At 39.9% G+C, this 13839-nt stretch overlaps 1 protein-coding gene across 6 annotated transcripts in view; it reads left to right on the plus strand.

The window, feature by feature from the left end:
- Positions 1–13839, plus strand: part of exoc3 (exocyst complex component 3) — a 29304-nt gene that overhangs the window by 8819 nt on the left and 6646 nt on the right. For all 6 annotated transcript variants that reach the window (XM_078415590.1, XM_078415616.1, XM_078415611.1 and 3 more), the window contains 6 exons: positions 3427–3646; positions 5898–6579; positions 8305–8422; positions 10696–10821; positions 11836–11936; positions 13610–13720. In XM_078415590.1, coding sequence (XP_078271716.1) covers positions 3427–3646; positions 5898–6579; positions 8305–8422; positions 10696–10821; positions 11836–11936; positions 13610–13720 — 1358 coding nt within the window. The remainder of the gene's footprint in view (positions 1–3426; positions 3647–5897; positions 6580–8304; positions 8423–10695; positions 10822–11835; positions 11937–13609; positions 13721–13839) is intronic.

Consider the following 13839-nt stretch of genomic DNA (forward strand, 5'->3'; position numbering starts at 1 on the left):
GGATCCCACTCTAGTTACCCTTTCCCCCCTTATGTTTGTAAAATATCTTGGGATTGTCCTTAATGCTATCTGCCAGAGCTATCTCCTGGCTCCTTTTTGCCCTTCTGATTTCCTTTTATACTTTGCCCTTTAGTTCCTGAAACTTCTCCAGGGATATACTTGATCCCAACTGCCTATCTGTCCCTCGCATCCTTATTCTTGATCAGTGCCTCAATTTCTCTCGTCAGCCAAGCCTTCTTACGTTTGCCTGCCTTGCCCTTCACTCTAATAGGGACATGCGTATCCTGAGCTTTTGTCAGCAAACTTTAAAAACACATCCCACTTGGCTGATGTTCCTTTCCCCTCAACCAACCTGCTCCAATCAACTTGAGCAAGATTTTCTTTCATACCCTCAAAGTTGGCATTACCCCAGTTGAGCATTTTAACATGTGGGCCCTCTCTGTCCCCAGCCATAACTATCTTAAACCTAATCGAATAGTGATCACTAGTTCCAAAAGGCTCCTCCATGAACACTTCATTCACTTGCCCTTCCCAATTTCAAAGACTAGATCAAGTGTTGCCCTCTCACGTGTGGGGCCATCTACATATTGCCGTAGAAAACTCTCCTGAACACCTTTGAGAAATTGCACCCCATCTAAACCTTTCACGCTATGATTTTCCCAGTCAATATTGGGAAAGTTAAAATTCCCCACCATAACAACCTTATTTGACTTGCAGCTGTCTGCAATCTCCTGGCATATTTGTTCTTCTAATTCCCTTTGACTATTTGGAGGTCTGTAGTACACCCCAACAAGGTGATCATCCCTTTCTTGTTCCTCAGCTTCACCCATACAGCCTCACTAGACGACTGATTCGTGGTGTCACCTCTCACCACTGCCGTGACATCCTCCTTAACCAATAACGCAACATCCCCGTCTCTTTTACCCTCATCCCTGTCTCTCCTGAAGCATCTTTACGCTGGAGCATTGAGCTGCCAGTCCTGCCCCTCTTGAACTTGAATATTCTTTCTCACTGTCCATTTGCAGTGAGCTAGCCAATCAAATTAAAATCGGCTTGGAGGAAGGAGTCAAAGGGTAGTTGTGGAAGGTTGTTTCTTTAAAATTGGAGGCCTGTGACTAGTGGAGTGAAAATGATTTGGAAGCCAATGTAGTTAAAATTGTTTTAAATTTGCAGATGACACAAAAATTGGTGGTAGAGTGCACAGTGAGGAATGATATTCAAGTCTACAACAGGATCAAGATCAATTGTGAAGATTGGCCAATGGAATTTAACTCTGACAAGTATGAAATGTTGCACTTTGGCATGTTAAACCAGGGCAGACTTGCACAGTAAATAGTAGAGCCCTGGAGGATATTGCAGAACAGAACAGATCTGGGAAGGGAGATATTTAAGAAAGACTTCTGGGACAACCTTTTCACTCAAAGTATAGTCAGTATCTGGAATGAGCTGCCAGCAGACAGTAGATACAGATATGACATTTAAAATACATTTGGATAGACATTTGGCTAGATATACGGACAGGAAAGGTTAGAGCACTGTTGGCCAAATTCAGGCAAATGGGACCAGCCCTATATGCTAACTTGCTCAGGCATACCCAAACCTAACGGCATGATTCTGTGCTGTGTTGTTTTGGCTCTATCTTCCATCCCTGAAGCACTGAGACGGGATGCAATAAGTCTAGGACTTCAGTACAGATATTTCTTTAAGTTATCCCAATAATGTTACAAATTATGTTTCTCCAGCTGAGTTTGTTTTTTCTTTTACATTTATAAATTGAACAAAATGTATTTCTTAATTTTAATTATAAATTATGTCAAGCTCCTTTTTCCATTTAAAAACTACCTTCAATGGATAAAACATAGTTCAAAGACTTCAAAGTAACGACTGAGTTGTAAGATTTACACAAAAACCTTTCCAATGAAAATTGTGTTGTGAAAGTAGCCATTTTTATCCATCTAATCACCAATACAAACTAGATTCATTATCCTGAATGTATTTAAATTTTCAATATACCAGGATGATTTTTCAATTTGAGAACTATATCTTTAGGCTGCTTCATTGAGCCTTAATGCACCCAAGGTCCTGAACCTCCTTATCCCTAAATTGCATGTAGTATTTAGAAGTTTTTTTTCATGGTAACAGATCATTTTTGCTAATACATATCAAATTTGACTTTGAAGATTAAAACCATAGACAAATCTAACCTGCTTATCTGCAGAGTATATATGTTCAAAATTTTAACAATAAATTTGCACAGAAATACGTTTACCTACAGTTTCCAAAATATGTTAGTGTACCCACCACATCATTTGTGGAATCATCCCATTTGTCACAAACTGGACTAATTACTGGTCTAGAGTCATAGAGTGATACAGTGTGGAAACAGGCCCTTTTGCCCAACTTGCTCACAGCGGCCAACATGTCCCAGCTACACGAATTTCCCTCCGGGGATGAATAAAGTTTTATCGTATCGTATCCCATGCGATCTAACCTTGAATTGAATTTCTTTATTTGCCATTCAAAACAAGTTTGAACGAAATTTAGTTATCAAGCAGTCACAACACTAAAAAAGCACCAAAAACACACAACTACATAATTCAACACAAACATCCATCTCAGTGACCATCCTCTAGGCACCTCCACACTGTGATGGAAGGTAAAAAAGAAAGTCTTATATCCTTGCTTCTTCACCCGTGATCGGGCAGTCAAAACTGCAGCGTCGAGGCGATCGAGGCTCCCGACTGTGACGCCCCCGCCGGGTGATGGAATATCCGGCGGCCGATTTTAAGCCTCGCCGGACGATGAAAAGTCCTGCGATCGGTGCGTCGAGGCGACCGAGGCTCCCGACCCTGAAGTCCCCGCCGGGCGATGGAAGATCCTGCGGCCGATTCCAAGCCGCGCCGGACGACGAAAAGTCCCGCGAACAGGCCGACCCAAGGCCCACGATTCTGGGCGGACGAAGATGCTGCCGCTGGAGCCCCGAAACTCGGTCGCCAACCAGGGACAGCCTACCATACGGAACCTTGTTGAATGCCGCACTGAAATCCATGCATACAACATCTGCAGCTCTGCCCTCATCGACCTTTTTGGTCACGTCTTCAAAAAACTCAATCAGATTTATGAGACACAACCTCCCATGTACAAAACCATGCTGACTATCCCTAATCAGCCTTTGTCCATCCAAATGCCTGTGTAACCTATCCCTCAGAATACTCTAGAAACTTTCCAACTACAGATATTAGGCTCACCAGCCTATAATTCCCAGCATTTTCCCTTCTTGAATAGAGGAACAACATTTGCCACCCTCCAGTCTTCCGGCACCTCTGCTGCATTTCGAGATATGATTTTTTTTTCCCCAAGAGGTTCTTGAATTACTTTGTTTCTACCATGCATTCATGTACATTTATCTATTTAACTGTGTTTCAGGCAGCTATTCAATCCCAGTTGGATGGAGTACGGACTGGGCTCAGTCAGCTTCACAATGCTTTGAATGATGTTAAGGATATCCAACATTCCTTGGCAGATGTCAGTAAGGACTGGAGACAGAGCATTAATACAATAGAGAACCTTAAGGATGTGAAAGATGCTGTGGTTCAGCATAGCCAGTTGGCAGCTGCGGTTGAAAACCTGAAAAACATTTTTTCAGGTAATTTCAGACTTTTGGATCATTACTAAATGCTGGTTCTTAAATAACAGTTTAAAGTAAAAGGGCAGATAGGGTTGAGGGATGGGTCATTGAGGTGGCGGTGCGTGTGAAATAGTTTTGAGAAGAAGTCACCTAAGCTTGTAATTTTGACATGGGCTGCATTTTATGACATTCTGCTGTTAAAATGTTTAGAATAACATTGTAGGGGGCCGGTGGCTGAAGGGTGTACCTACACATTTAGTCCCCGCAGCCAATTTGCAAACACCAATACAAATCAATATAATGAAAATCAATTTTTGTGACATTTGCTAAGGATTAAATGTTAGCAAAGACACGGGCAATCATTGAATCATTTAAAGAAAAGCTTTTTGACACTCTGGTAACTAAAGGTGCAGCAATTATTTTCGCACAGTTTTTTTTTGTATTGTTTTGTGGTGTTTGAGATAAATCAAAGATGTGCTTTAAAGTGTATTAATCTTGCAATATAAATTCTGCACTGAACGAATATCTAAAGTCCATCAAGCCTTTGTGGTCGAGTTGAAATTTAGAGCATGCCTTCCAACTGGAAAGAAAATAATATATGTACTGGTTTGGTTCTGCATGCAGTAATACATTACATAATTATTTAGCATAAAATAAAGCTATTCGTTCCATCTTTTTGAAAGAGCTGTCCAAATACTTGGTCTTAATATTCTCCAATGTAAATCCTTGGTTCCGTTCTATCAATTATTATTGAATTTGCTTCCATTTGGTTTAATTGAATCAACTAATTCCGAATTGTATTGATTTCGTACATAAACATATACCACATCCTCTCCTTTCCATTGTGACTGCACCTTGAGTGTGGGAGCTTTGCCTATCTTATCAAAACATTAAAAAATAGTGGGCCTTTTGGTTCTTCAAGAAAGCTCCTCCATTCAATATGATCATGGCTGATTTTCTGTTTTTATACATTTACCTATCTCATGACTTTTGCTTCTTGAAACTATCTAATTCTTTAATCTATTTTGTGACTTGGACTCCACTATGGTAGAAAGTAGAAAACCACCCAAGAAATGTGAAGAAATTTTAAATTTTATTTAGATCTCTACTCATTCTTCTAAAGTTGTGAATATAGGCCGAGTCAGGTCATTCTCTTCTCATACAACATTGCTTCCATCCCAGGATTTAGCGATGAACCTTTACTGCACTACCTCTAATACTAACTTCTAATGAGGGATTTTACCCAATTTAAATATACTGCATTCACTATTCTCTCTTACTTAATCAGTTACATCGTCCAAAAAAACTCCTGTAGATTTGACAAGGATAATTTTCCTTTCAAAAAATTGCAATGCTGGAGAAACTAAGTGGTCAGGCAGCATCTCCGGAAAAAATGGATATGTGATGTTTCAAGTTGAGTTCTTTCTCTGGTCTGAAGAAGAGTCCTGACCTGAAACGTCACCTATGCATGTTCTCCAGATGTATTGTCTGACCTACTGAGCTACTCCAGCACTTTGTGACTTTTTGTAAACCAGCTTCTGTAGTTCTTGGGTATATGATTTTTCTTCCATAAAATCCATCTTGATTATCTAATCCCAGAATTTTTTTTTCTAATTCTACTGTTTCACAACATTTATAATAAATTAGTCTTTTCCTCTATAGATAGAGGCTAACAGCTCTAGTTCCTTGTTTTCTCTCCCCTTTCTTCTTTAAATAATGGCATTACATTTTGTCACCCTGCAATTTGCAGTAATTGTTAATTAGTCCATAAAATTTTGGAATATGACATGATGCCCATATCCTCTGATATTCAGATTATTAGGATCTGAGGAGTCAGTGGCTTCAATGTGTTTGATTTCTCCATGACTAATTTTTCACTAATACTAACTTTCTTCCTACTTTCTTTTAGGCTTTGGTTCCCTAGCATTTCTGGGAAGTTATTTGTGCCTTCTTCTGAAAAAAACAGAGCCAAAGTACTTGTTTAATATTTCTGCCATTTCACATTATAAATTCAACTATTTCTGACTAAAGGAACCTACATTTATCTGCAATAATCTTTTTGTTTTCAATATCGTACAAAATCTCACTGTATAAGGAGTCCATTTTTGTCCTTTACATCCTTGCCAGTTTAAGAATTTTGTTTTAAATGTCTCTACTTCAATTCTCAGCATGAGAAAATGTATTTTGAACTCTCTTAACTCTTGTGGTCACAAATTTGTTGCTAATCTAGTGATTACAAACCAGCTAACGTTACTTGTCTGGTTTTTAGTTCCAGAGATTGTACAGGAGGCCTATGAACTAATTGAACGAGGAGAACTACTCTTAGCCCACCGAAAGCTAATGGACCTAGAATGCTCTCGTGATGATTTAATGTATGAGCAATATCGTATGGATAGCAAGAACACTCATGATATGAAACTAATTCAGGCCTATTTTACGGAGGTACAGAATCTCTCTGAGCAAATGGGTAAACAGATTTGGATGCTGGTGCAAAGATCCTCAGTAACAGTCCGCAGTGATCCAGCTCAGCTTGTCTCAATGATTCGAATCATTGAGAGAGAAGAAAAGATTGATAAGCGAATGCTTGATCGCCAGAAGCAGACTGGGTTCATTCCCCCTGGCAGACCAAAAAAGTGGAAAAACAAATTGTTTGCAGTTTTAGAACAGACTGTTGCTAATCGGATTGAAGCCAGTCAGTCTGATACACGGGAGCTCGATAAAATGTGGCTTGTGCGTCACCTGGAGCTCACACGCAAATATGTTCTTGAGGACTTGCTGGTCATGAAGAACTTGATGGCGCAGTGTTTCCCCCCTCAATACAACATCTTCAATAAGTTTCAGAATTTGTATCATCAGGCACTAGTGGCACGTGTGGAAGAACTTGCCACTGAGGATCTGGAGGCCAATGAAATTGTTTCACTTCTAACATGGGTTCTAAATACTTATCAGAGGTGAGAAATTGATATATCAGTGCGAGACATCCAAATCATAAATGTTTACAATGCAGTAAGAGGTCGTTCAGCTCATCATGTCTATGCTGGCCAAAGGAGATGGTCCATTTGGACTAATCTTTTTACCATCTCTTAATCCATGGTCTTGTAGGTTACACTGCCTCAGAAGCATATTCTGGTATCATTTAAATGGCTTGTAGGTTTCAACCCCATCACACTTCAGGCAATTAATTCCAGACTTCATTCTCCTGCCCACCTCACAACTAGTCTTTGCATTTTTAAATAAGATATCTTCCTCAATTTCCATCTATTGATCTACCAATTACCTTTTAAATCTGTGTTCCCTGTTATTGATCTCTACTAAAGGGATTGAGTTCTCTCGCTGTAGGCCTTGCAGTATTATACATGTCGACTGAATCTCTTGAACATTGCATAAGAATAGCTTTTCCCTTATAATTTATGATAATATGGCATGTTTCCATTCTGGCTCACTTTGTCAGGGAGTCAGCAAGTTGTAGAAATGGGTAGCTAAGGGATAGGTGCAAAAGAGAAAAACTAGAGATATCCTTATTGGACCAGCAATATATAATGTATCAAAAATGTTGTTCACTGATTAAAGCTGCTGAATGAGGTATATATTGACATAAAACCAGAAAATGCAAACACATTGTTTCTGAGTAGAGAATATATATGTTAAAGTTTATGGAACAAATCAAAGATGGGGGAAAGACCACATATAAAGACCAATAAAACAGTAATTGGAATAAATATAAAATGCTTTAATAGGGAAGGGGTGCTTGTTAAATAAAGCAGATTTTCAAAAGAATTGGCGAAATCTATTAGTGGAAACTTATAAATGGCAGATATGCATAGGTATAATTCATGGTTTAAAAAAGATTGCTGGGTCACATTAGGATTCCCAAATTCTGATTAATTCCTATTAAATTCGGCTAATTTTTTTCAGCTCTCCCAGTGTTGTCATGGACACAATGGGGGAAGAAAACTTTTCTCTTTGTTGGAACTTTTAGATAAAAAGGTCAGTCACAATCGTGATGGAAGAACCAGTGCAGTATATTTAACCCTTTAAATCTGTTCTGCTAGAACAAGTAGATATAGGCTTTTGTGGGTGCTAGAGAAGTCGTAAGCCTTTGGATCATTGATTCTATGCACTTCAATTCTAATTTATTGTCTTAGTTCCATGTTCTCTAATCACTGGCTGAAAAAGTGCTGATAGTTTTCATTTGGCTTGGCTTTAAAATCTTTGGGGGGTGGAGGGGGGGGGAGAGAGGTTCCATTAGCAGGTAGCATGTGAGAAAGTACTCCCTGACCAGCCTAGTACAAATATATGTTCTGTTTCTGGATTCTTCTGTGGGATAGCAGTAAACTAGTAAATGCTTTAATTATGTGGATATTGCAATTAGATCATAATGTTTGATCAATTACATACTTAGTCCAAGCATCTTGTCTTCATAATTTACCCTGTGTCCTCGGCATCATTCACTAAACTTATTTTCAAAGACCAGTTTATCCTTCCTGAAATCGTACTGCAATAATTTGTGGGATGCTCATTGTAGTATTGCAGATTCAATCTAAATTTGTACAATCACTTTAATAAGCTGTTGAATTTTAGTGGCCATAGCTCGTTGAATTTTACTGATATTTTTTTACCCTTGGTTTTGGTTGCTGTAGTATCCAGTTGTAGATTTTGATGAATTTTCTGTTTAGTGAGGATATGATGGGACACCCGGATCTTGCTCCAGACGTGGACGTGAAGACCCTGGTACCCTTGCTTTCAAATGATGTTGCCAACATGCTTCTCAGCAAATACATGACAACCCTCACTGTAAGTATACGGCTTGTGAAGAGAGAAGTGAAATAGAATGAAGCATCTACTTTTGCTTGTTCTAAAAATATTAATGAACAGTTTCTGTACTTTGCTGTGTAATCAAATGTCTGGATGCAGGAACAAATGCACAATTTAACCTTTTTGTAAATTTAACAAAGGCACTAAAGAGAAATGTTTGGACCAAATTTAACTGACAACCAATGTCCAATCAAGCCCAATGACATAGAACTTTTTATTTTTTAAATAAATCTTCATCTTTAGCATTGCAAATGAGTTTTTAGTTTAATTTAGAGATACGGTGCGTAAACAGGCAGTTTTGAACGTGTTGGCGGGGCGGTTTGAACGTGTTGGCGGGGCGGCACGGACCAATAGGCAGCCGGCGCGTCACCGCCCAAACGCCATCCCCGAGACACAGAGGGACAGAGACCGGCACCGAGACAGGCAGCGAGGCAGACAGGCAGCGGCACAGAGGTGAGAGATCAGGGTAGACTGTGGGGTGGGGGGAGCACGGTTAATTGGTGCTTTGACAAAGTGTGGGTTGGGGCTGGTTTTGGGCAGAAACTGGTGTTGGGGTCAGTGTCGCCGGGTGTGAGGGTCAGTGTGGGGGGTGAGGGTCAGTGTTGCCGGGCTTGGTGGGGGGGGGGTGAGGGTCAATGTCGCCGGGTGTGGGGGGGGTGAGGATCAGTGTTGCCAGGGTTGGGGAGAGTGAGGGTCAGTGTTGCCGGGCTTGGGGGGGAGGGTGAGGGTCGGTGTTGGGGGTGTGTGTGTTGTGGGTGAGGGTCAGCGTTGCTGGGTGTGTGGTGTGAGGGTCAGTGTTGCTGGGTGTGTGTGAGGGGGTGAGGGTCAGTGTTGCCAGGGTGTGAAGGGGTTGCGGGGGGGTGGTGAGGGTCTGTCGCCCGGTTGCTGGGTGAGATGGGATGGGTCACGTGGCCACTGGCTGGGTGAGGTCACGTGGGATGCGGGGCCGTGATGTTACCTTGTCCTGTATTTTGGAGTTAGGAAGTTGGCAACCCTAGCTATAGGCCCCGCATTAGCTTAATCCGGCCCTGGAAACAGGCCCTTCAGCCCACCGAGTCTGCGCCGACCAGTGATCCCCATATGCATCCTACACACTAGGGACAATTTACAATCTTTTACCAAAGCCAATTAACCTGCAAACCTGTACGCCTTTGGAATGTGGAAGAAAAACAGAGCACCGGTGAAAACCGTGTCATATGGTGCCCCAAGGTTTTGTTATTGGTTATTAAATATCTGTGATAAGAGACAAATTTAATTTTGATATATTGATTGAAAGCGTTATGGCCTGGGCATCTAGAAGATGCATGTATAAAATTCAGTTGAGGTAGATTTTGGTTTTGATGAACTGCATTTTTTTTTACTTGAACAGGCTGGTCATCACTAAATTTTCCTTTATCCTTTATGTAATAATACATTGATGCCAAGATAGTCAAGAGAATTCCCAGATAATTTTGGATTAAAATCAATAGGGCACTTAGAAAATCGCACCATGATTAAATTAGGCAGAATCAACACTGTTATATAAAAGAAAATTAGACAAAGATGGGGAGTGGGATGGGGGAAGCACCAGGATTGTGCTAAAGATAGGGGAGGGGGTGCCAAGGTTTGCAGCCAGATTGGAGGCTGCGGCTCAAGATAGGGTGGAAGTCAGGAATGGCATAGGGTGGTGATGGTGTCAGAGGGATGAAAGGCAAGGAGAACATTTAATTTTACAGTGATTCCAAATCAGAGAAGATATAGTTGTGACAAAGTTCCAGGGGCAATTTAGATCACATTCTTCTGCAATGCTTCACAAGGAGCATTTGCCTTTGGTGCAAGTTTAATTTGTCAAGTACATGCACACATTATCATGCTGAATTTTTCTGAAGTTCTCCGACTGAATTTTTTCTCCTCTTTTGTTTTTGCTAAATTTGAGATAATGAGCCATTTACAAAAATTAGCCATTACGGCCATTTGCAAAAATTAGGAACTAAAAAACAAACAGGCCGTTGAGTCTTTTGTTTTTATTGATCCATTTTTAGCTCAGTAAAAATATTTAGATTGTAACTTCATTTGAGGTTTTGCAATCCCAGTTAGGAATGTTGTTTTAATTTTAAAGCCTTGAAAGATGCAGAGTACTTTTTGTTGGTCAGGGTCATCTCCCACTCTGGATCTTAATTCTTAATAAGCTTTTGCTATAGGGTTTTATTGGCTTGTCAAGAGATGCAGCAATGTAATGTAAATTCTCATTTTGAATGGACATTATTTTATAGTCCAATATTATTGGATGGCTACGCAAAGCACTTGAAACTGATAAGAAGGATTGGAAAAAGGAACAAGAGCCAGAAGCTGATCAGGACGGATACTATCAAACAACACTGCCTGCTATTGTTTTTCAGGTACATTCGAATTCTTCATTTATGCTTTTTTCAAATATACGGAGCTCCTTTTTTAAATTTTAACAACTTTAAGTGTTTAAACTGCAACAAATAATAATGGCTGAAGATTGGGATCGGATAATTAGAACTGAGGAAAATATGAATTTATTTGCTTGGAGACTTGTATATCCACTCCAGGGGGCTTTGTATCCTCATTAATTGAATTTATAGAAGGCTGGAATCATTGCATTTTGGAATCGAGGAATATGGGAAGCCAGGAAGTGGTTATGAAATTAGCCTGATCTTGTTGAATAGTAAATGGTGCACGAGGGGACATGTGGCCTACCCCCGCTTCGATTTCTTGTGTAGTTAGTTCCTAATGCTGTCTACTTAACTGGTAACATTTATTATCCGGGTTAGGCTGTTCCTAATTCTTTTCAGGCTATTTTTCAAAGCCTGCACTCGCATTTGGAAACAGAATAGCACATCTCCATATCTGCAATTCATTTTATAGAATGAGCCTGAACCATATCATTCTTCATTGTTGCCATTTTCCTATTGTGCAGTTCACAAATGCACCAGAGTCATAGACACAATGATACAGCACAGAAAAAGGCCCAAATCATCCAAGATGCCCCATCTAAGTTAAACCCCCTTTGCACACGTTTGGCTCATATCCATGGTCCTCGTAATTTTGTACACCTGTATCGGGTCTCCAATCAGCATCCTCTGCTCCAAGGAAACAAGCCTCGTCTCTCCTTGTTCCTGAAATATTCCATCCCAGGCAACATTCTGGAGGATGAGATCTGCAGCTTGTCCAGTCTAATCTAATTCTGCATGTGGTCCAGCTTTTCCAATTTAAAAAAAAAAATACCCAGGACAACAAAGCATAAATGAATAGATGTATATAGTCTTGTTAGGCAGACTCCTGGTTACACTGGCCAGCAATTTCTACATATTGGTAAATGGCTGTTTGGCTGGAGTTTTGGGAATGTATGTGATAGGCATTGATATGTTTAATATCTTTTGTTTCAGATGTTTGAACAAAATCTACAGGTAGCTGTTCAGATCAGTGATGATCTGAAACTTAAGGTGCTGACGTTGTGCCTTCAGCAAATGAACTCTTTCTTGAGTAGGTGCGTATGTTGCAATCGGAGAGCACAAATGGACTAATAAAGACCATTTAAGAATGACTGAGCAGATTATAGTTTTGCTTCTGGTATTCAGAATATACTGTGATTATCAGTTTGTGTCTGTCAATCTTGGCTCCCAAATATTTCTCTGCTCAAGCCAGGAAAAAGAATGGCAAGCAATGTCCTGGGGAGTTCTATCAATGTTTCTTGCAGTTTGGGTCGATCCCAATATATCTGCAATTATTATGTTTTGAATTCCCAGAGGTATCTAGTTAAAATAATCCTTTTCTAATGCCCGGTACAATGTAGATTTACCAGATTTTGCTACGATGTAAGATCTTTCAAAGACGCCTGATAGCTCTGTTCTCAGTCACTCAAGTCAGTGTGCTTCCAAAGTTTGATCGAAGTATTTTATCACGTTTTAATTTTATTAAAGCGCATGAATTTGTGTGCATAGCCAATTCTTTTTGACCATCTCACTTTCAAGGTTACCTAATTGTGCCAGTATTGCTGGTGTCAGTTAGAATATATTTGAGAATAGCATAATGCGCATCTCAATGAATGTAACCAAAGAGGTCCTTCTGCAGTTGTACAGGGCCCTAGTGAGACCGCACCTGGAGTACTGTGTGCAGTTTTGGTCTCCAAATTTGAGGAAGGATATTCTTGCTATTGAGGGCGTGCAGCATAGGTTAATTCCCGGAATGGCGGGACTGTCATATGTTGAAAGACTGGAGCGACTAGGTTTGTATACACTGGAATTTAGAAGGATGAGAGGGGATCTTATCAAAACGTATAAAATTATTAAGGGGTTGGACACGTTAGAGGCAGGAAACATGTTCCCAATGTTGGGGGAGTCCAGAACCAGGGGCCACAGTTTAAGAATAAGGGGTAGGCCATTTAGAACAGAGACGAGGAAAAACTTTTTTAGTCAGAGAGTTGTGAATCTGTGGAATTCTCTGCCTCAGAGGGCAGTGGAGGCCAATTCTCTGAATATATTCAAGAGAGAGCTAGATAGAGCTCTTAAGGATAGCGGAGTCAGGGGGTATGGGGAGAAGGCAGGAACGGGGTACTGATTGAGAATGATCAGCCATGATCACATTGAATGGCGGTGCTGGCTCGAAGGGCCGAATGGCCTTCTCCTGCACCTATTTTCTATTGTCTATTGTCTATAACCAATAGCCTCCTGCACTTAATTCTGACCAGAATTAGAGGGCTAATGCTTCCAAACACTTCCAGAAATGTTAAAAAAAATTACTATTCAGGCTTTCATCCAAGTAGCATGCCATCAGTTTACATTTTTCTTCTTCCCTCCAGTTTAATGCAATGTGAAAATAATGGGTTTTTTTTTAAAGTGATTTCTGTTGTAGCTTTGTAGCTGCTGTTTGGAGTGATATTTTGAGATACATTGCAGATTGTTTAAATATTGCCTGGACAATCACCCATCTTTCAAACTGGAGATAGGGGGAAAATGAACATTTTAATTTGATCAAAATTACTTTTAAAGAATAATTTTAAGATAATTTTCCTATGGTAGCTTCTAAAGACAAGTGCTTTTGAAATGAGGTGACAGTTCTGGGGACTGTTATCTTTTATAGAAACAATAGTTGAGATGTGTCTGAATTATGTAAATGCAAATTTGCCTGAATACTGAAATAATAGACATCCTTTATTGTCAGGTACAAGGAAGAAGTTATGCTATATAAAGATGACCATCTAAAGGATCGTCAGCATCCTCAGTTCTACATTCAATACATGGTCGCAGTTGTTAACAACTGCCAAACTTTCAAGTAAATCCAGTTTTATTACTTTGCTTAACAGTATTTGGTAATAAATATTTTCTGTTAATTGTTCAGCTGTTGTTCAACATTATTTATTCAGTATTACCTGGTGAATAATACAATGGTGC

Source organism: Rhinoraja longicauda, chromosome 2, assembly GCF_053455715.1.
Source record: "Rhinoraja longicauda isolate Sanriku21f chromosome 2, sRhiLon1.1, whole genome shotgun sequence".
NCBI lineage: Eukaryota > Metazoa > Chordata > Chondrichthyes > Rajiformes > Arhynchobatidae > Rhinoraja > Rhinoraja longicauda.